Here is a 24,522-nt window from a genome sequence, read left to right as displayed (position 1 = left end):
TTGAATTGGTTCACAACTCCACCAACAATGTATAGTGTCATAGTTTTCCCACATCCCCTTCAACATTTATCATTATCTTTTCCTGCCATCTTAGGTAATCTGGGAGGTGTGTAGTAGTATCTCACAGTTATCTTAATTTTCATTTCACAGATCAATAGTAATTTAGAGCACCTTTGCATATGACTAGAAATAGTTTCAATTTCTTCATCTGAAAATTGTTCATATCCTTTGACCATTTATCAAATGGAGAATAGCTTGAATTCTTATAAATCTGAGTAAATTCTCTATATATTTTAGAAATGAGACCTTTATCAGAACCCTTGAATGTGAAAGTTTTTTCCAAGTTTATTTTTTCCCTTCTAGCTTTGTCTGCATTGGCTGTTTGTACAAAACGTTTTTTTCTTAATATAAAATTGAAAGAAAACTATCAAACTAATAAACAAAACCACAAGTTGTTTTTTATGAACCCTCCAAAAAAATAAACTTTTGGTTAATTTGACCAGAAAAAAGGAAGAAAACCAAAATCAAAAATTAGAAAGGTAATTTACCATTAATAAAGAGGAGTGAGATCTATTAAATATAGTTTGCAAAGAATCTGCCCTTATTATTTTTCAAAGATGTATGACTTTTAGGGTTACAGTACTTTTATAAGAGATATTATAGCCTATTGGTTAAAACCAGATTTAGAATAAGGGACACCTAGGTTAAGTCATGCCTGTAACACATACTCTGAACAATTTAATTTAATTATCTTTTCAGTATTCCCAATCAATTCTCTCACTGATGATTTATATCAGTGTAGAAAGTTTCTATAAAATTAGAGGTACAGTTCCCCCAAAAAAATTTTTAATAGAAGACATTGGTAATATCAAGCCTTGAGACTGCAGTGATTCCTCTGATGGGTTTTGAAATTAAGTAGCTTGGTTTTTATAGTACTTAGAAGAACAGCTGTTATGTGTTAGTAGAGCTGGCTGCTTTAGTCTCCAAAGAGACAACTTAAATAATATAGTAAATTAATTTAGAAGCTTTACCTTGCAGCAGTTTTACATTAAAACTAGCTGAATGTATCCATTTCAGAGAAACCCAGAGACTGAGTTTTGAAATTTGTTTATATTAAGACTACTGTTGAATAAATCAAGTTAACACTTTAAAACTTCTGGTTTGCTTTAGAATCCTATGCCATAGCCCTCTTTGTAGTGGCCAGAAACTGGAAAGTGAGTGGATGCCCATCAATTAGAGATTGGCTAAATGAATTGTGGTATATGAATGTTATAGAGTATTATTGTTCTGTAAGAAATGATCAGCAGTCAGAGAAATGCAAATTAAGACCACTCTGAGATACCACTACACACCTGTCAGATTGGCTAAAATGACAGGAACAAATAATGACAAATGTTGGAGGGGATGTGGGGAAATTGGGACACTAATACATTGCTGGTGGAGTTGTGAAAGAATCCAGCCATTCTGGAGAGCAATCTGGAATTATGCCCAAAAAGTTATCAAACTGTGCATACCCTTTGACCCAGCAGCGCTACTACTGGGATTATATCCCAAAGAAATACTAAAGAGCGGAAAGAGACATATATGTGCCAAAATGTTTGTGGCAGCTCTTTTTGTAGTGGCTAGAAACTGGAAGATGAATGGATGTCCATCAGTTGGAAAATGGTTGGGTAAATTGTGGTATATGAAGGTTATGGAATATTATTGCTCGGTAAGAAATGACCAGCAGGAGGAATATAGAGAGGCCTGGAGAGACTTAAATCAACTGATGCTGAGTGAAATGAGCAGAACCAGAAGATCACTGTACACTTCAACAACAATACTGTATGAGGATGTATTCTGATGGAAGTGGAAATCTTCAACATAAAGAAGATCCAACTCACTTCCAGTTGATCAATGATGGACAGAGGTAGCTACACCCAGAGAAGAAACACTGGGAGGGGAATGAAAATTGTTAGCACTAATATCTGTCTGCCCAGGTTGCATGTACCTTCGGAATCTAATGTTTATTGTGCAACAAGAAAATGATATTCGTACACATGTATTGTACCTAGATTATATTGTAACACATGTAAAATGTATGGTATTGCCTGTCGTCGGGGGGAGGGAATAGAGGGAGGGGGGGTAATTTGGAAAAATGAATACAAGGGATAATATTATAAAATATATATATATATATATATAAAATAAAAAAAAAAAAAAAAAAAAGAAATGATCAGCAGGATGATTTCAGAAAAGTCTGGAGAGATTTACATGAACTGATGCTGAGTGAAATAAATGAGCAGGACCAAGAGATCATTATATACTTCAACAACAATAATATATGATGATCAATTCTAATGGACCTGTCCCTCTTCAACAATGAGATGAACCAAATCAGTTCCAATAGTGCCATTATGAATAGAACCAGCTACACCCAAGTGAAAGAACTCTGGGAAATTAGTGTTAAGCACTACATAGAATTCCCCATTCCTCTATTTTTGTCTGCTTGCATTTTTTTTATTTCCTTCACAGGTTAATTTTACATTATTTCAAAAGTCCGATCCTTCTTGTGCAGCAAAACAACTGTATGGACATGTATACATGTATTGTATTTAACATATACTTTAACATAATTAACACGTATTAGTCTATCTGCCATCTGGGGAAGGGGGTGGGAGGAAAGAGGGGAAAAACTGGAACAGAAGGTTTTGCAAATGTCAATGTTGAAAAATTACCTATGTATATATCTTGTAAATAAAAAGCTATAATAAAAAAATAGAATCCTATGCCATTTTAAAGTAACTATTAAATACTTTTTTTATGTAATATCTGATTTACGATATCTTATTATAATAACAGCTTCTTCCTACAGCAGTTAACTTAAGTTCAATTAAGTGATCTGTTGTATTTGTTTGATTTTTTTCCTTGTTTCCAGCCTTATTTATGAATTAATATTGACGGAACTACAAGGAAACCAGTGTCACTGGACCAAGGAGCATATGTATGGGAGTTGCCATGTGAGATAGAGAGACTGGAAAGGTATTTGGGTGAGCTAGGGAATGGCTTTGGAAAATAGATGAAGGTTTTGTATTTAAAACCCCTCGTTTTAGTCTATTTTGAAATAGACTTTGAAAAGCTAAAACAACAACAACACCCTGTGGTTCTCCTACCTCACTTATATCACAATTTTTTTTTTCAAATACTGGTTTATCAAAATTGCTAAAGATTGTTGTGAGGATCAAAAGAGGCAATATTTGTAAAGCATTTGGCACAGTATCTGGTACATAGTAGGCACTTAATAGATGCTTATTCCTTTACCCTTCTAATAGGCAGTTGGGGGTATAAATCTAGGGATTAGGAGAAAGGTTAAGTACTGAATGAATAGATTTGAGAATTATCAGTATAGGTGATAACTGACAACTTGGGAGCTGATTAGATTACCAAGTAAAATAGTACAGAGGGAAAAAGGGAAGGTCCATAGGAGCACCTGAGGAAAATTCCTTTAGAGATTATGACCAGAGGATCTGATCATAGCAAAGAAAACTAAGAAATAGTCAGTCACAAGTAGGTGAACAAAGATAGAATTGAGTCAAGGAAGCCTGGAGAGAAGAGAGTACTAAGAAGGAAAGGTGATCAACTATACCAAAGGCTAAAAGAGATCAAAAAGGATTAGGATTTCAAAAAGACCACCATATTTGGCAAATAAGGCATTGGTAATGTCAAAGAAAGCAATTTTGTTGAATAATGAGGTCTGGAGTCAGACTATAGAAAATTTTAAAAGGAAGTTAAAAGGAAGGAAATGGAAATACAATAATAGTCTTCTGATAGAGTTTGACCATTCCCCAAAATGAGAAAATACAGGGTGATAGTGGGGATGGCCAGATTAAATAAAGATATGGGAAGAATGAACATATCTGTAAGCTATAGGAAAGCAATCAGTAAAAAAAGGAAGCTTAAAGATAAGTGAGAGGGTAGGAATGTTGGTGACAGTAATGTGGTAAAAAGAAAATAAGATGGACCCTTCAGGTTAAAATTAATAAGTTAAAAAAAAATTCACTAAAACAGGTTTCCAGATATATTCCTAACTTTAAAAACAATATTCAACTTAATTCAGAAAATAATAAAACTATTATATGCAAAAATTGTGCATTAGGGGACAAAGAAAAGTAATATAGAAAAGGAATAGAAACAAGTTAGCTAGAACTTTGAAAAATATTTAATAAAGGAATCCACAAGCAATACCAATAGCAAATCTGAAAACCCCAAGAAATAGAAAATTACAAATTACAACATTTTATCAAAAATATGCAATTCATCATATGTGGAAAATTAAGTATTCTTCTACATAAATAAAACTTTTCTTTTCACTCAATAGACAAAGCACATACAAAGACATGTTTCAAAGGTGCTAGGATTCTGAGATGAGGCTTCTATTAATACAGAAAATAGGAAATGAAAGTGTAAGAGTTCTAGGAAAAGCTGTAGTTCAATTTGGCTAGAATGCAGAATTACTAGAGGGGAGAACTATTATGTGATTTGTTCATAAATATCCTCTGACACTAGTCAGTGATCTTTCCACTATATAAGGCACAGCCTTTTAGAACTAACAGTTTTAAAGATTTTTTTTTTTAATCCCTCTACTATTAAATTGATTCCTCTGGTTTCCGGCAAAAACTGCTTTAAATTCAAGTCAGGAGCAAGACGAGTTAAGGCTTTTGATCCCAACCAAAGCTGGATTGTAAAGGACCTAATGCCAGGCTAAAGAATTTGTGTTTTATCTTATAGGAAATGGAGATTTCAAGTAATCTGACATTTTTCTGCTAGTCCAAGCCAAGTTAAATCTCATTATCCACTCTACCCACCAATCTAGGAAGAATACTACCTGGTTGCTAGGTCCTCAAATACTATTCTTTAATTTTTATTCATCTATAATTGAATTCATCTTATTGTTGTGCTAACTTTTTTACTCTCAAGTACACAGCAATTACTTTCCAACTCCTAGATCCCAACTTTCTGCAAAATACATATTAAAGAAATGAAAGTCATTAATTGTTGGAATACACGGGAACCACCTGACAGTGGCTGCTAGAGATCAGGTAGTTCCCGTGTATTCAAACAGCTCCCGTAATCCAGCATACTGAGCCTGAACGTGGGGTGTAAGAAGCATAAGAATTTCAAGAAGCAAAGCTGTTGGTGAGAGGGATCCTTCCAGAGTTCTTTCGGTAACCTATGAGGAAGGAAAGGAAGAAGAGGCTCAGTAAGACTATTTTAGTCAAAGTAATTAGATGGGCCAACACATCAAAGAGCCCAGCCAGGAGACTGATGAGACTTAAATGCCTGTTTTGCCTACAGTCCTCTTCTCCATTTGAAAGTTTGCCTCCATGATAAAATCAACACCTGCTACAACCATCCAGAAGTGATAGTGCTGCTTGTTCAGACCATGCTGTGAGGGGAAAATCACAGAAAAAAACAAAAACCAGGGCATTGTTAAGACAGATCAATTCTCCAAGAGCCTCCACAGCTGTGGATCACAACATCTGAAGGAGCTGCAGGGCAGCCTTTGCTGACACAGGTGTTGTGGACTGGAAATGAGATAAACTGGAAGCAGAAGGAAGAGGAGAGAGGTCAGACAATGCAATGGCCTCTCAATCAGAGGTCAGAGAACAGCAACTGCCTGTCAGTCTCCTTCTATCATCCTCTCACAAGAAGAGATCTATTCCAAGTTGGATCTCCAGCAGTCACTGTCAGGTGTCTCCTGTGTATTCCAACAATTAATCACCAAATCAACATCTCTCAAATATGTCCATTCTCTTCTGATACTGCTACCACCCTAGGCCAGGTCATTATCTTATGCCTGGATTATTATAATAGCCTGCTGGTTGGGCTGTTTGTTTCAAGTCTCTTCCCATTCAATCTGATTTTCATAAAACATAGGACCACCAAAGCACTCTCTCACTCTTTCTTTCTCTGTCTCTCTCTCTCCCCTCTCAATAAATCCCAGTAGCTCTCTAATAACCCAAGATCAAACACAAAATTGTGTTTGGTGTTCAAAGCCCTTCTCTGGCTGACCCCAGGAGTGTTTTTCCTCCTAATTTCTGACTCTTCTATAGGAAGCCTTATTCAATTCCTTCTCATTCTAGTGCCTTCCTTTTATTTAATTACTTCCTATTTATCCTGTATATAGCATATTTACACATAGTTGTTTGCATGTTATCTTCCCAGCTGCCTCCATTAAATTATGGGCTCTTGAAGGGTAGGGACATGAATTTAATTCCAGCCTCAGATACTTTTAAACTAATCCTGAGCAAGTCACTTAATCTCTGACTCAGGTACTTATCTCATCTGTAAAATGGGGATAATAATAGCACCAACCTCCCACAGTTGCTGTAAGGGTAAAATTAGATAACTGCAATGAAAAGGGCTATGTAAAAGCTATTAGTACAGATTAATTATAAATTAATTATAGTATCATATCTTGGGAGCTGAAAGTAACCTTAGAGGCTACCTACCTGCTGCCTTCCTTCAAGCCTCCTCTTTTGTTTCACCCCAACATACTCAGTCTGTTACCTCTTCATTCCTTAGCTGTGACCACTCAGCTTAGATCTTACTTTAATCAGTCCCAAGTCAACCATAACTTCCTCTGGTTCTCTTTCCAATTCTTACTCTCATACTAATAGTCTTCTCTTTGAATATAAGTGCTTTGTAAGCAGAAACTGTTTTGCTTATCATTTATTTGTATAGCACTTAGCAAGGTTCCAGGTACATAAGTGCTAAAACTTGTTACTGTTATTCATTCATTAATCCCCAGCTTCTGAAATTGTGGTTTGTGACCCCCATATGGGATCTCATAATTGAATATGGGGTTAATGAAATTTAGATTTATTTTGTTTGGTTTGCATAGTTATTTTATACACACACACACACACACATATATAATTTATGGGGCAAAAAGGAGTCACAAGTGGGAAATGTTTAAGAGTTCATTTCTTCATCACTCCTCTGATGCCAAAATTGAAGATTAAAACTACTCAGCATTCTTTGTCATTTATATTACAATAGTCATTGTATAGATTATTCTCTGGTTTTGCTTCATTCTGTATGAGTTCATACAAGTCTTTCTGCGTTTTTCAGAATTCCTCAAATTCATCATTTACTTAAGTAACTCTTGACATCCGATTGAAGCATGGACTTGAATGGGAAATGACTTGTTTATTATAATAGTCCAGGCATGAACTTATTAGGCTTTCTGCCGGGTAGTGGCAATGTCAGACAGAAGGGGACACATGCAAGAGATGTCGAGAAGACAAAAATCCACAGGACTTGGCATTAGATTGAAGATGGGAGGTCAGAGAGTAAGTTGAGGATAAAACTTCAGTTGCAGGCCTAAGGTACTGGGACAACAACTCATAAATTCACAAGACAAAAAGGAAAAATAATAACCTCAGTATTTCAAAAGATCTACGATCTCACTGATATGGGTATTCTGATGATAAAGGTGCCAACAAATTTTCACTTTCTTAAGTAATTGATGACTTACCAATGTCTTAACATAAATCCTGCAGAGAGGTCCAACAACATATTAGGTAGGGCCTTCTTCTAGGTCTCTCACATATACAGCAACGCAGAATTTCAGTTGTCCATTTATTAACCAACAAATATTTATTAAATGCCTACTACTCAAGAAGCTTACAATCTTAATGGGGAGAAAACATGCAAATACATAGATAAAAAGCAAGCTATATAAAATATAAATTAGAGAATTAACAGATGGGAGGTAGAGGGGCTGGGAAAACCTTCCAGTAAAAGATAGGATTTTAATTAGGATTTAAAGGAAGGTAAAGGGGGTAAGTAGGCAGAGAAGAGGGAGAGATAATTACTGGCCTTCAGACAAGAGGAAATGTCCCAACCTGAAAGATGCAGTATCTTCTTTATGAAATAGAAGGAGGCCAGCATAATTGGCCTGAAGAATAATGCTAGTGAGTATGGTGTAAGAAGATTAGAAAAGTAAAGGGTTTTGAATGCCAAAGATCATTCAGCATTTGATCTTGGAAATGATTGCAAAAGCCCAGGCATGTAATAAGGATGGACTACACTAGAGCAAAGAAGGAGACGGGCACATTTGAGCAAGTGGTGAAATTGACAGATCAGATATGGGAGGTGAGAGAGTGAAGTCCATACGATAACCAAGATGCAAGTCTGAGGGACTAGGATGATATTCTCTTTTATAGTAATAGGAAAGGTGGGAGGCAGGGAAGATTTAAGGGGAAAGATAATGAATTCCATTTTGCATACAGTGTCAACTAGGCAGCCAATTCAAGATGTCTGAAAGATGGAGAAACAAGATTAGAAGTTAGCGGTTTTACCGATTTTCAAAGTATAACTCATACTGAAAATTTTATAATTAGTATATGATGGCACAACACTGAATTTATCATAAATTAATTTTATGTTATTAGATTCGGCACAATACTCTGTCAAGGTCCCTTTTTTTTGGAATCATGATGTCATTATGTTAGATATACTTCCTAGATATGCATCATGTCTTTCATATATTTACCCTCTTTTAGGATCAACAGTTTGTTTGAAGAGATTTAGTCATAACTTCAACTTAGTTTTTTTAATTTTATACTGATATTCATCTTTGCTTTAGCAAATTGATGACTTCATTCTACAGAGATAATGAATTCATAGATTTGCTTCTAACATCCACTAATAGGAAAAAACTTTATTACAAAAGTAAAGTAACAATATTTGTTGGTTCTATATTCAAACCAAAAGAATGAGCCTATGTTCTAAACAATACAATCCTAAAGCATCAAAACATAACTAACTACTTTCCATATAAAGTCATGATATTTAGCATATAAATATAAACTCTTAATATGAATGAACACAAATGTTACTTAACACTTGGAAATCGGACACCGAGAAAATTATTATAACAATAGCAGTCAAATATGAGATAAAGAGGAAAGAGATACATTGTCAACCTATTTACCTCCCTTTCTATTTCTGGTGATAACAAAGAAATGCTATTCTACTCAATTTCATCTTGCAGAATTGGGGGGAAAATTCCACAGTATAAACTTCACCATTATCATGATCAATTAGCAACACACAATTTTGCTAGGGATTGTGCAATGCTGGTATTTTTTTTTTAAGGACCTCATAGAGCATCATTATGACCAAAATCTTAATTGTTGTTATATAGTTTAACTAGAGTATTACTGACCCAGGAGGTTTAGGTTGCCTAAATTTACAAATACCTAAAGGTTTCTCTGTCTCAAAACTTAATTATTCACCAAAAGAAGTACAAGAATACATCACAAGTACTTTTGCCAAAAAGAAAAGTTCATATGAAAAGAGTAAATTTTAACCTGCTCCTTTAGTCTCAGGTTTATAAAACTGCTCATTATTTTACAGTAAGTATTCTTAGAAATATTTAATACTAACTTTGTAAAGCAATAACATTTTCAAATGTTTTTAACTATAAATATGTTGGTAGAACCAGATTATTAAAAAAAATCTTTAGAGAAAAAAATTGAGCTGTCTAGTACATGTAAAGTTTTTTATATTGGTGTTTTCCACAATAATACATATCAAAAAAACTAAATCTTTATGAACATGGGTAAAATAAGAGCTAATGCTATACAAGATAACCCTAGTCTATCATATCCCCCAAAAATGTTTTCCCCATTTTATTTGACTACACAAAAACAAGACAAAAACAAAACAAAAACCACAAAAAACTGATCTTTAATCCTGTTAAGTCAAATTTTTTTTGTTGTTTTTTTTTTAGGCTGGGGTTAAGTGATTTGCCCAGGATCACACAGCTAGGAAGTGTTAAGTGTCTGAGACTAGATTTGAACTCCAGTCCTCCTGAATTCAGTGGTGCTCTATCCACTGTACCACCTAGCTGCCCCCTGTTAAGTCAAAATTAATGAAACATCTTGACATCTTATTCCTATAGGACATTTTATTTCTTCATGATTATTACTTGATGTGAAGAAACTAAAGGGAAGCTAATCTTATTAGTGTTAATGTAATTTGATAACTTCAATTCAGATTCATTAAATTCAAATATAACTATTTTACTTCACAGAATGAAGGAATATCAGAAGGTAAATGCCAAATACCACTTTTAATAAGCCAAGAGTCTATGGTAAATAGGATAATTTTTAAGTATTACATGATTCTTTTAGAAGCATATAAAAGGTATAGGTTCCTTCCCTATGAAATCAAAGCTCTTTGACCCTGGTTATTTCCAAACAACTTTATCTTCTCAAAAAACATCCCTGTAGATAATCCCAGGAGTGACAAGAGAGAATATTTATTGTTACTAATGTTAATCAATATATATGAACAAAGTTTCAAAGCATCATTCCCTGAATCATGGAGACCAGTTTCACTGATATTATGGGAGGGAAGAGGAAAAAAAAAAAAAAGAGAAGGAAGAAAAGGAATGAGAGAGGTAGAGAGGAAGAGAAGAAAGAGGAGGGAGGAAAGAAGGGAGAAGAAAGTTGCAGAGGCAGCACAGAAAAAAAGTATTTTTGTTTTTTGTCTGTCCATTAATTCATTTGTTTCTAAGAGTTTTACATAAGATTATTAGATCTTTTATTTTCTTTGCTTAGTCATTTCATTGATTTAGGACTTTTAACACATCAGTTAATTAAACCAAGTCTGTCATTTCAGAGAGATATAAACTGAGGCCAGAGATATAATGTGACTCAAATTAATAAGCTTGAATTAAGTACTTATTATGTGCCAGGCACTGTACTAAGTTATACAAGGACTAGATGGTAGAACATTATCTTGAGCATAGATTTTTCTGACTCAAGTTCAACATTCTTTTCCACTTGTTCTAAATTAAATTTATAGTGATTTATGACAAATCATGTTAATTTATTCATAAATCACATTTTTCTATAATTCACAAAGTACTTTCAACTCTAGTCAAAGTAAATAGCATAACTAGATTGTCCCTGATTAATCACAGATGATAAAGCTGGGGCCAATAGTGTAAATGTCTTGCCCAAGATGAAGCAACTAGTGAGAGGCAGCAGAATAGTAATACTGATGGAGGAAATTTTTAACTTTTCCTCCTAGTACCCTAAATTTAAGCTGACAGATCTCATGCAGACCTTTAAAAGACAGAAACTGACCTTAGCAACTAGTTAGCAAAACTAAATAATTGAAATAAGAAGCTACTCACTACCAAAGGAACAAGTTTCACTTAAAGAACAACCTTAGTAAAGCTCACCTCCAGCACTGCTCCAGTCTCAAGGCAGCCCTTCCATCAGCAGCCTCAGGTGTCAGAATCTTCACCCATGGAAATAAGTATCTCATCCCTAAAAACTTATGTCTCTGGGTTTCTTCTCCCATGGGACCACAAGATCCAATGTCTCTCTCTATGCTGTTAACTGAATTTTAATTAAGAAGTCATTTTGAGGGAGTCTTTTGTGCTACCCACTTTAGGAACTGGAATTGCTAGTTACAACCCTGCATTTAGACCGAGATTTCCTGGCTCCAAGTACAATGCTCTTTCCACTAAATCATGCTTCCGTTCTAAAAGTTGATTCACCTGTGAAAGACCATTAAAAAAAAAAAAAAATCAACCTATCTTATGAAACATAGTCTACTCTGAATTGTAGTTGTCTGACTACTTGTGTTATTTTCCTCTTCTATTCCAATCAGACTTCAAACTCCTTCAGAACAAAGATCAACTTTAAATACATTCACTCTGCACATAGCATATGCACAAAAAAAGTAAATAAGACTCAAAATCTGTTCTTTAAGTGTTTACATTTTTAATAGCTATGTTTATTTTTAAACATTTTAAAATTAATGTGTTCCTTCCACAACCTATCGTCTTCTCTCCCACTAAGAAAGTTTTTTAAAAATCCCTCAATATACAATTTACACTGTCTTGCAAAACAATTTGCCACATTAGTTATGTCTGAAAACAGTAATTTTCTGAATTTAAATTCATCATCTCTCTATAAAGAGATAAATAGAATGATTCATCTTCATTCTTTTGGATTCATAGTTTTCCATTGTATTGATCATAAGTCTCAAGTGCTTTAGAATTGTTTTTCTCTATATTGTGGTCACTGGACAAACTTCTAGTTCTTGTTTCTTTCTGCATAGTTCCCAGTCCATTTCATCATTTTTAATGATACAATTATGTTAGTCTATTGCACTTCATATTACACAATAGGTTCAGCCATTCCTTAATATGAAGAAACAATTTTAGTTTTCAATTTGATGCTACCATTAAAAGAACTGCTATAAATATTTTGGTACATATTGATTTCTTTAATTGCTTTAATTTCTTTGGGGTACAGACCCAATATGTTTATTTGTTTATTATATGATTGTAATTATTATTATTATCTGTTTATAAACTTTGGATATACTTCCAAATTTCTTTCCAGAATGGCTAAACTAATAATTTACAGCTCCACCAGAAGCATACCAATATGTGGTTGTTTACTTAAAGCCTCTCCAAATGTGGTCATTTTTCTCTTCTGTAATATTTGCCAATTTAATAGGTAAGAAATAGAACATCAAAATTAATTTGAATTTAATTAATAGTGATTTGGAGCATATTTTCATGTAACTATTAATAGTTTAGATTTCTATTACAGACAGGTTATTATGATCATTGATCAATTGGCAAATAACAAATTTGAAACAATTCTTTATGTCTTGGAAGTGAAATCTTTATTGAAGATATTTATAAGAGAAGAAAAGGAGATTAAAGGAATTAGAACAAAAGGTCAAGAATTTCAAAGGAATTAATGAGGAGAAAAGCAAATGAAGATGGCCTAGCTGTACCAGATCTAAAACTATATTATAAAGCAGTGGTCATCAAAACCATTTGGTACTAGATAACAGAGAAGTTGATCAGTGGAATAGGTTAGGTTCACAGAACAAAATAGTCAATGACTATAGCAATTTAGTATTTGACAAAACCAAAGACCTCAGCTTTTGGGATAAGAATTCACTATTTGACAAAAACTGCTGGGAAAATTGGAAACTAGTATGGCAGAAACTAGGCATAGACTCATATCTAACACCATATACCAAGATAAGGTCGAAATGGATTCATGATCTAAACGTAAAGAATGATATTATAAACAAATAACAAAAATATAGGATAGCTTGCCTCTCAGATCTGTGGAGAAGGAATTTGTGACCAAAGAAGAACTAGGAGACCATTATTGATTACAAAATTGATAATTTTGATTATATTAAGTTAAAAGGGTTTTGTACAAACAAAACTAAGGCAGACAACATTATAAGGGAGGCAATAAACTGGGAAAACATTTTTTACATCCAAAGGATCTGATAAAGGCCTCATTTCTAAATTATATAGAGAGTTGACTCAAATTTATAATAGTTCAAGCCATTTTCCAATTGCTAAATGGTCAAAGGATATGAACAGACAATTTTCAGATGAAATTGAAACCTTTTGTAGTCACATGAAAAGGTGCTTCAAATCACTATTAATCAGAGAAATGCAAATTTAGACAACTCTGAGATACCACTGTACACCTGTATTGGCTAAGATGAAAGAAAACGATAATGACCAATATTGGAAGGGATGTGGGAAAACTGGGACACCGATACATTGTTGGTGGAACTGTGAATGGATCCAACCATTCTGCAAAGCAATTTAGAACTATGCTCAAAAAGTTATCAAACAGTCCCAGCAGTGTTTCTACTGGGATTATATCCCAAAGAAATATTTAAAAAGGGAAAGGGACCCACATGTGCAAAAATGTTTGTAGTAACTCTCTTTGTAGTGGCAAGAAACTGGAAACTAAGTGAATGCCCATCAATTGGAGAATGGCTGAATAAATTATGATATGCAAATGTAATGGAATACTACTGTTCTGTAAGAAATGACCAGCAGGATGATTTCAGAGAAGCTTGGAGAGACCTACATGAACTGATGCTAAATGAAATGAGCAGAACCAAGAGATCATTATTCACAGTAACAAGACTATATGACAACCAATTCTGATGGATGTGGCTCTTCAACAATGAGATGATTCAAACCAGTTCCACTTGTTCAATGATGAAGAGAGCCATCTATATACCCAGAAAGAGAACCGTGGGAACAGATTGTGGGCCACAACATAGCATTCTCACTCTCTCTGATGTTATTTGCTTGCATTTTGTTTTCTTTATAAGTTTTTCCTTTTTCTTCCTTCTTGACCTGATTTTTCTTGTGCAGCAAGATAACTGTATAAATATGTATACATATATTGGATTTAACATGTATTTTAGCATATTTTTAACATGTATTGGACTAACTGCCATCTAGGGGAGGGAGTAGGGGGAAAGGAGGGGAAAATTTGGAACAAAAGGTTTAACAAGGGTCGATGTTGAAAAAATCACCCATGCATATATTTTGTAAATAAAAAGCTTTAACAAAAAAAGATACTTATTGCTGATATTCCCAAGTATTGGTTTACTTTCTAATAATTACAACATTAAATTTGTAGTGACAAAATCCAGAGAATAAAAGCTAGCTGCCTCTCCTAATGAATAGTACAATTGGTCTCAGAGATATAAAGGTAGAAACAGTTCTTAAAAAACTATTCTTTCCTAAAAATACCAAACTTAATTTTTAAAAAATATACATTTTGTTAGTGTCTTCTGTCTTTTCATCATGGTCATTTTCCATGCTCCAAATGGAGCTCCAAAAAATAAAAAGCTAAGTAAAATATCTGATTCAGAGTATGTATCTGACAGAGAGCAATATTTTGTCCTAGTCATCACCTACACTAAGAAAAAAAATTATGTATTATCTGTTAACTGGGATAACATAGTACCTGTTTACTTAACCAACAAAAGATGTTGGAATAGAAGAAAGCAGTACAGTCCAGCTCTCTCCCAGAATTATTCAAATACAGACTAAAGAGTATCAGAGTGCATCATGCCTGAGAAATCTAAGATGCAGAATTCCACAGATCCTTCCACAATAGTTCAGGATACAGAGCTAGTGAGAATCTTTTGCAGGCACTGGGGAGAGAAGGTCTACACAAATAAAAAAAATGGGACAGGGCTATTTTCTTAGATAATTCTTGAAGTATGATGTCCAGGTCAGGTTTTTGGTCATGGCTTTCAGGTAGTCCCATAATTCTTCAATTATCTCACCTGGATCTATTTTTCCAGGACAGTTGTTTTTCCAATGAGATATTTTATATTTTCTCCAATATTTTCATTCTTTCATTTTTATATGATTGATTTTTCCCCCCCTGAGGCTGGGGTTAAGTGACTTGCCCAGGGTCACACAGCAAGGAAGTGTTAAGTGTCTGAGATCACATTTGAATTCGGGTCCTTCTGAATTCAAGGCTGGTGCTCTATCCACTGTGCCACCTAGCTGCCCCATTGTATGATTGATTTTTGATGGCTCATGGAGGCATTAGATTCCACTTGCCCAATTCTAATTTTTAAGGAGTTGTTTTCTTCAGTAAATTTTTTATCAAGATGTTGACTCCTTTTTCATGATTCTCTTGCAACATTCTCATTTCTTTTCCCTCTTCCAAAATTCCCCAAAACTTTTGAGGGCACTACCATCCTCCTGATAACAAAGTCTGTAATTTTGGCGTCATCCTCAGCTCCTCATTCACTCCACACATCTAATCAAGTGCTGATTCTTCTTGTTTCTTTCCCTGCAACATCTCAGACATTCACTACACTGTTCATATACCACCACTCTAGATCTTATCACCTCTTGCTTGAATGATTTCAATAGACTTCTAATTTAGCTCTTTCTAGTCTTTCCCCACTCCAATCCACCTATCACACAGTTGCTAAAGTGATTTTCCTAAAGCATAAAACTTTTCTATAGAAATAGCATCATGTTCTTATTTAATAAGTTTCAGCAATTCTCTTTTATCTCCAGAATAATATATAAAGTCTTCTGACATTTACAGCTCTTCACAATCTGGTCTAAACCTACCCTGTAGCCTTATTACACACTAATTCTCTCTATGTATTTATAATGGGGATAAGCTAGAAATTTTCTCAAAAAGACCAAAGGTGAAGCAAGGATACCCATTATCACATTAGAAATGTTAGTTATAATAAAAAAAGACTAGGAAAAAAATGAATAAAAATAGACAATGAGGAAATAAAACTATCACTTTGCAGATGATGATAGTATAGTTAGAGAATTCTAAAGAATCAACTACAAAACTACTTTAAAAGTAATCAACAAAGACCAGCATCACAGGAGAAAGAAAAATTCCACCTAAAATATATGTAAATAACACAAAATACTTGAGAATCTGCCTGACAAGACAAACCCAGGAATTAAAGGCACACAATTACAAAATACTTTTCACACAAATAAAATCAAATTTAAATAATTGGAAAAATATGCTCATGGATAGGCTGAGACAATACAATAAAAATGACAGTTCCACCTAAATTAATCTACTTATTCAAACTACCAAAAAACAATTTTATAGAGCTAGAAAAAAAAATAGCAAAATTCATCTAGAAGAACAAAGGATAAAAAATATTAAATTAATGAAAAAATGCAAAGGAAGGCAGATTAGCCATATCAGATCTCAAACTTCATTATAAAGCAGTAATCAACAAAACTTTCTGGTACTAGCTAATAAAGAAGAGTGGTAGACCAGTGAAATCAATTAGGTACACAAGACACAGTAATAAAAAAAACATAGTAATCTAATGTTTAATAAATGCAAAGATCTCAACAAAAACTACTGGGAAAACTGGAATAATATGGCAGAAACTAAGTATAGACCAATATCTTACACTATATACCAAGATAAAGTCAAAATGCATACATGATTCAGAGATAAAGGGTGATATCATTATCATGTTAAGAAAGCATGGAAGATCTGTGAGGAGAAGAATTTATGACCAACGAGAGATAAATATAAGATGAATCATTGTGATTATATTAAATTTATATTAAATTATATTAAATTTAAAAGTTTGTATACAAAGAAAACCAATGCAACCAAGATTAGAAGGGCAGAAAACTGGGGAACAATTTTTACAGCAAGTGTCTCTGATAATGGCCTCGTTTCTCACATTGAGAATGGAGTCATATTAATAATACAAGTTATTCAAGTTATTCTCCAATTGATAAATAGTAAAGGATATGGACAGTTTTCAGACAAAGAAATCAAAACTATCTATAGCCATATAAAAATATTCTAAATCATTATTGATTAGAAAAGTACAAATAAAAAACACTCTAATATTGGAACATTAATGCTCTCTTGGTGGAGCTGTGAACTGATCCAACAATTCTAAAGAGTTATTTGAATTATGCCCAAAAGCAATCAAGCATTAACAATCCTTTGAACAAGCAACACCACTACTAAGTCTGTATTCCCAAAAGATCAAAAAAGGGAGGGAGGAAGGAAAGAAAGGAGAGGAGGGAGAGAGGGAGGGAGGGAGGAAAGAAAAGAGGAAAGGAGGGAAGGAGATTTGTAAAAAATAGCATGCTTTTTGTGGTGACAAAGAATTGAAAATTAAGGGGATGCCCATTGACTGAGGAAGGGCTGAACAAATTATGGTATATGAATGTAATTCTACTATTATAGAATGCTTTCAGAAAAGCCTTTAAGTATTTATATGAAATAATGCAAAGTAAAATGAGCAGAATGAGAACAATGTACATACCGTGTTTCCCCGATAATAAGACACTGTCTTATTATTTTTTGGGGACTAAAAAACACCAGAGGGCTTATTTTCAGGGGAGGGCTTATTTTATCCTCCATCATGCCCCTTTTATCCTCCATCATGCCCCTTTTATCCTCCATCATGCCCATTTTAGCCTCCATCATGCCCCTTTTAGCCTCCATCATGCCCCCTGAGTGCTTATTTTATTCTCCATCGCTTACTGAACTTACCGAGTTTTTAGATGGTCCTGTCTCAGCTCTACTCCGCGGCGCTGCTCTCAGTAGCGCCAGCAAGCAAATCACCAGGGAAGAAGAGGATGACGCGCTCACTGCTGCAGCTCTGATTGGATGCAGCTCGGAGCGCGACGTGCGTTTCACCCGGGAGGGGAGGGCGGCGCTGCTTACTGAAGGTACCGCTACGCAGCATATAGCGCAGGGGATCACCATGATGACCGTTTTCATAGTAAGTTCGATAGGGCTTATTTTCGGGGGAGGGCTTATTTTAGCGGAATATTAAAGAGTATGTGGGTGTCTTATTTTCAGGATAGGTCTTATTATCGGGGAAACACGGTAGTAACAGCAAACCTATACAATGATCAGCTAGGAATTACTTAACTATTTTTGACAAGCCAAGCCAATTCAAAAAGGTTCAAGAAAAAAAAATTCTACCTCCAGAGAAAGGATAGACTTAATGCAGATTGAAGCATACCATTTTACTTTATTTTATCTTTTGATGTTTGTTCTTTCACAACATGACTAATATGGAAATGTGTTTTACATGACTGAACATATATAACATACCAAATTGCTTACTGTCTTATGAAGGAAATTAGGAAGGAAGGAAATTTGAAATTCAAAAAAAAAATTTTTAATGAAGGTTAAATGTGCTTTACATGTAATTAGAAAAAAATAAAATATTACTTAAAAAAGAAGTACTTTTTTATTTTAATTTATTTATGTCATCTACCAAGTTCCTCCCACATAAAATCAATGCCATATTCCTTGGATGAACCTAAGATTAACTTTTGACCATCGGGAATAAGCAACCAAAAATCAACCAATCAATCAATCTCTCTCAAAATCTTTTTAGAAGAAAATGGCTTTTGACATTTAGTTGCCTAAAGGAAACAAAATGGTCAGACATTTTCTAATTTAAGAACCATGCTTCAGAAACTGGAAACAGCAACAGCAAGATTATACGATGATCAATTCTGATAGATGTTATTTCTTCAACAATGAGATGATTCAAACCAGTTCCAATTGTTCAGTGATGAAGAGAGCCATCTACACCCAGAGAGAGGACTATGGGAACTGAGTGTGGTTCACAACATAGCATTTTTCACTTTTTGTTGCTGTTTGCTTGCATTTTATTTTGCTTCTCTTTCTTGTGCAGCATAATATTTGTATAAATATGTATGCATATATTGGATTTAACATATATTTCTGCCATGTTTAATATATATTGGACTACTTGCCATCTAAGGTACGGTGTGAGGGAAGGGGAGGAAAACTGGAACACAGAGGTTTGCAAGGACTAATGTTAAAGAATTGTCCATGAATATGTTTTAAAAAATAAAAAACTTTAATAAAAAAGGAACAATGCACCTATAAAAATAACATAACCTAAACTATTCTTCATCATGATGCTTGTTTAAATAATGTAACCATCTTTCGAGCTTCAACTCTGCATTATTTCAGTTTATATTAATGTAAAATAAATTTATTCAAATTTTAAAATATTCAAGAATCAGGAGAGTGGGGGTGGCTGTCTATTCCGAGGATGGAATAATCAACCTGCTTTATCTATTTAAATCAATTTTGAATCAGTACCAACATATCTCTATACTTAAGCCTGGAAAAGATGTGAAAACTATTAATTTCCCTTATAAAAGATCTATAAATGCTTTGTGATCTCCAGATATGTTATCTAATTAACAATGCATTATAAATATAATATAAAATAAATATAAATAAATATAAAATTTTTTTTAAAAGTATATTCCTGCTTTTAACATGTTTTTAATAAGTCCATTTTATATTTGCAGCAGGGCTTTTTTGTAGTGGCAAAGAAGTGGAAACTGAGTGGATGCCCATCAGTTGGAGGAATGGTTAGTTATGGTATATGAATGTTATGGAATATTATTGTTTTGTAAGAAATGATCAGCAGTACCACTACACACCTGTCAGATTGGCTAAGATGACAGGAACAAATAATGATGAATGTTGGAGGGGATGTGGGAAAACTGGGACATTGATAATTGTTGGTGGAGTTGTGAAAGAATCCAGCCATTCTGGAGAACAATCTGGAACTATGCCCAAAAAGTTATCAAACTGTGCATACCCTTTGACCCAGCATTGCTGCTATTGGGATTATATCCAAAGAAATACTAAAGAAGGGAAAGGGACCTGTATGTGCCAAAATGTTTGTGGCAGCTCTTTTTGTTGTAGCTAGAAACTGGAAGATGAATGGATGGGTAAATTATGGTATATGAAGATTATGGAATATTATTGCTCTGTAAGAAATGACCAGCAGGAGGAATACAGAGAGGCTTGGAGAGACTTAAATCAACTGATGCTGAGTGAAATGAATAGAACCAGAAGATCTCTGTACACTTCAATGTTCTATGAAGATGTATTCTGATGGAAGTGGATATCTTCAACATAAAGAAGATCCAACTCACTTCCAGTTGATCAATGATGGACAGAAATAACTACACCCAGAGAAGGAACACTGGGAAGTGAATGTAAATTGTTAGCACTACTGTCTATCTACCCAGGTTACTTATACCTTCGGAATCTAATACTTAATGTGCAACAAGAAAATGGTATTTACACACATATATTGTATCTAGGTTATACTGTAACACATGTAAAATGTATGGGATTGCCTGTCATCGGGGGGAGGGAGTAGAGAGAGGGGGGGATAATTTGAAAAAAGGAATACAAGGGATAATATTATAAAAAAAAAATTACTCATGCATATATACTGTGAAAAAAAATTCTAAATAAAAATAAATAAATAAATAAATGTAAAAAAAAAAAAACGATAAGCAGGATGATTTGAGAGAGGGCTGGAGAGACTTACAGGAACTGATTCTCAGTGAAATGAGCAGGACTAGGAGATCATTATACATGGCAATAATAAGATTTTATAATGACCAATGCTGGTGGACGTGGCATTCTTCAACAATGAGACAGTTCTAATAGTTTTGTGATGGAGGACCATCTGCACCCAGAGAGGGGACTATTGGGACTGAGTGTGAATCACAACACAGTATTTTCACTTTTGTTGTTGTTGTTTGCTTGTATTTTGTTTTTTTTCTCATTTTTTTCCTTTTTGATTCGATTTTTCTTGGGCAGCATAATAGCAGAAATATGCATGAAGAACTGCACATATTTAACATATTGGATTATTTGCTATCTTGGGGAGGGGATGGGGAAAGGAAGAAGAAAAAATCTGGAACACAAGGTATTGCAAGAGTAAATGTTGAAAACTATCTTTGCATGTATTTTAAAATAAAAGGCTATCATTTAAAAAAATAAAGTATGCTTTGAGCATTAAAAAAGAAAAAAACTATTATCAAAAAAAAAATTCATTTTAGCTTTTCATTTCATATCCAGATCCACAAACTACAAAATTTAACTTCTCACCTAAGCCAAGCTAATACAGATGGCAGTTACAAAATATAATAAAGATTACTGGTCTATGTGGCATGAAATTCAAAGGTTTACATCTTGCATAACTGCAAAGCAGTAAAAGTTTACATAAAGGACATATGAAACTGATGCAAAGTCCAAAGGTTATAGTGCTTAAGTAATACTACTCCAGTCTAACTCCCAACTCCATCTGAAACCCAATTAGACTTAGTAGGGAAAAGGAAAAGATGATCGCAGACTTAGCGAGATATTAACACTCCTGATGAAGACAACTCCTTCCAACTACTCTGAAACTTAAGAATTTCTCTTCCTCATTTCTCTCATTTCTCTAGTTTTCTTCAAGACTAGATTCATAAGCAGCTCCTACAAGAAACCTCCAGGTGCTAGTGTCCTTCCCAATAACTTTACTCATCTAGGGATATGCTCTATCTCTGCAATTGAAATTCAGGACTTAAATGAATTGCTTCACTTTTGTATTTGTCTCTTGCAGCTGGTCTTGCACATAGAAGTCACTTAAAATATGTCTGTTCAGTTCTTTTGCCAGTATTATATTAAGACTGAGTCGTGAAGGTAAATCTTTCTGAGTCTTCTATCTGGTCAAGCAAAATGCCTCCACATTAGGTATGTAACCTGACAAAATTATAAACTGAGTTCAATAAAGATAAATAAAATACAATCAAGTTGGAGACTTGAAAAAGTCACTATAAAGCCTTGTCAACTAATCAAGATGAAAACTGCCTCCTATAGAAACTATTCTCCCTTCATTAACTTTAGACTTAAGATTTGAATTGGAATCAATAAAGAAATCCAAGAAAACTACTCAACACAAACTCCACAGTCTTTGATGAGTTCAAATACTGTAGCTTTTAAACACCATAAAGTTTTACTATAACTTCTTTTTCTTAATCTTCCTTTTCTTTTCTTAGTCAGAGGCAGCACTGAAGAATACCTAAAACACAAATTTCTGATTCCTTAAATATATTATTCAAGATATGTAATCCTCAATTATTCTACTCCTATTAAAAAGAGTAATTCTTTCTTTTCTTTCCCAAGCTGTTGACTTTCTCGTGCTTACCTCTCGTTCCCTTTCTCATTTTTTTCTTCTACCTCTCTTATTTTAAAGTCTCTGGGCTTGAGACCAATTTATAATCACTCTTTAAGATTTAAGATTTACAAAAGCTAATTGAAGAAAATCACATTTAAAAACTAATGACTTTGTGAGATAGCAAGAAGAGACAATTTAAAAATAATCGGCCTATCTGAAAACCATGACCAAAAAGAGAGCCTAGATAGCACTTTATAAGAGATCATTAAAAAAAAATTTGCCCCACTATTCTATAAACAGAGGAGGAAATACTGATTGAAAAAAAATCCATCTGTCACTTCTGCAGAGATCCCACAAGGAAACCCCAAGGAGCATTGTAGCTAAACTCCAAAACTATAATCTCAGGGAAAAAATACTGCAAGCTACCTAGACAAAAACAATTCAAGGATCAGAGAGCAATAGTCAGGATTACCCAGGATCTGGCAGCTTCTACAAGGATCAGAGGAAACCATATTCCAGAAGACATGGGACCTGGGGTTACAACCAAAAATTAACTACCCAGAAAGATTCAGCATCATCTCTCAGGGGAGGCAATGGAGCTTCAATGAAGTAAAAGACTTTCAATCATTTCTATTGGGAAAAAAAAAAAAAAGGAAAAAAAAATTTAATCTATAATCATAAGACACAAGAGAAACATAGAAAGGTAAACAGGGGGAAAATATATATTATTTAAAGATTGAACTGTTTATATCCCTAGATGAGAAAACAGTATCTGTAACTCTTAAGAATTGTATCTGTCACTGGGGCAGAAAGAGGTGAATATCATCACATGGACTGAGGGCGTAAATGTAAATGGACTCTAATATGATGACATCAAAGAAAAAGACATTAAGGGGTGAAAAAAAGGTCTGTAGTGGGAAAAGAGGAGAAATTAAGATCTTTGCTCTTTACTTAGGTTTACCTTCAGAACATAAATGCCAAAGAAATTCACAGTAAAGCATTCTAAATCAAAACATATTGGTCCATAGCAACATAGCAGTTAAAGATCTGAGAATAAAAGAGCTTCAACTCTGTAGTTTTATTAAGAAACACAGTATCTACAATGAAAAAAAAAAAAAAATCCTAAGGAAATATTGCAGACTAAAGCTTTAATTAACATACAGTTTTGATTTAAGGTTTACATCATTCATTAATTCAAGCAAACTGCTTCATTAAATTTCAAAATCTGAAACTAAACTACATGTGGTTTTAATTATTAAGACATTACATAAAAGCCAGTTATAAAAGCTTTCAAGTATACACAAATTACCTCTATGAAAGGAAAATAATCCATTTTCAAAACTAAAACAAAATAAAATGAAATATGCATGTTTGTATGTATGCATCTATATACACACACATATGAAATATATTACACATATTGCCTTGTATTCTAAATGATTTAAATAAATTTCTGCTAAATATTAAAATAATTCTTTGTAGAGGGTCACAGTCAGTGGGGAAACTCTGGGTGAGGTATAAGACCCTTCAGCCCAGAGGGGACCTGCTGACAATGTCTGGTTCACACCCCATCTCCCCTACGGGCTCTTAGCTTCCTGAGAAGTCAGAGGGTGGTGACGACCTGTGTTAAGATTGAAGCAGAGTGTTAACAGGTGGAAGAGTGATACCAGGTAGCAAACTATGTACAATAGCAAGTTGTTTATATGGTCCCACGTGCATAGTATTATTTTTGTTACATTATAAAAAGGGGAAAGTCCTTGAAATAAACAGACTTCATTTTTCCACCATCCTTGGGAGCCTGCCTCATCACTTCTCCACTAGGAAGGTATATCTTAATCACCCTGGTGGAGACTCTAGAAAGGCAGGACACAACAATTCTTCCCCAAAATAAATAAGAATGCCACATTTAAGCAGCTCTGAATTCTTATCTGGAATAAGGGAGGTTTCAGGATTCCAAAATATTAGCAAGTTTTTACATGATATATTAACTGTTTCATGAAGCAGTGTTTGGCCTCGAAAAGAAATTGGGTTACAAATTAATGCAGCATTTACTTGATTGTGAGATGTTGGCTTTCAGAAGGAAATACTTGAAAGCAAGACATTCTAAAGCAAGAGAGTGTACTGTAATTCAAAAATCTGAGATTTGGTGATGAGAGAACT

The 24,522-nt window shown here is 34.1% G+C and overlaps 1 protein-coding gene across 4 annotated transcripts in view; it reads right to left on the bottom strand.

Annotated features, from left to right (window-relative positions):
• Positions 1 to 24,522, bottom strand: part of UACA (uveal autoantigen with coiled-coil domains and ankyrin repeats) — an 88,233-nt gene that overhangs the window by 58,497 nt on the left and 5,214 nt on the right. Inside the window, exon 1 of one of the 4 annotated variants that reach the window (XM_074294671.1) lies at positions 22,835 to 22,903. The exons of the other annotated variants lie outside the window; for them this stretch is intronic. Within the exon in view, the coding sequence (XP_074150772.1) occupies positions 22,835 to 22,888 (54 nt within the window). The 5' untranslated portion in view covers positions 22,889 to 22,903. Of the gene's footprint in view, positions 1 to 22,834; positions 22,904 to 24,522 lie in introns of those variants that run through there. 4 annotated transcript variants of the gene reach the window in all.

This window comes from Sminthopsis crassicaudata, chromosome 2 (assembly GCF_048593235.1).
Source record: "Sminthopsis crassicaudata isolate SCR6 chromosome 2, ASM4859323v1, whole genome shotgun sequence".
Classification (NCBI taxonomy): domain Eukaryota; kingdom Metazoa; phylum Chordata; class Mammalia; order Dasyuromorphia; family Dasyuridae; genus Sminthopsis; species Sminthopsis crassicaudata.
Note: the sequence above shows the minus strand (reverse complement) of the source record. Positions and strands in the feature narration are given on the sequence as shown.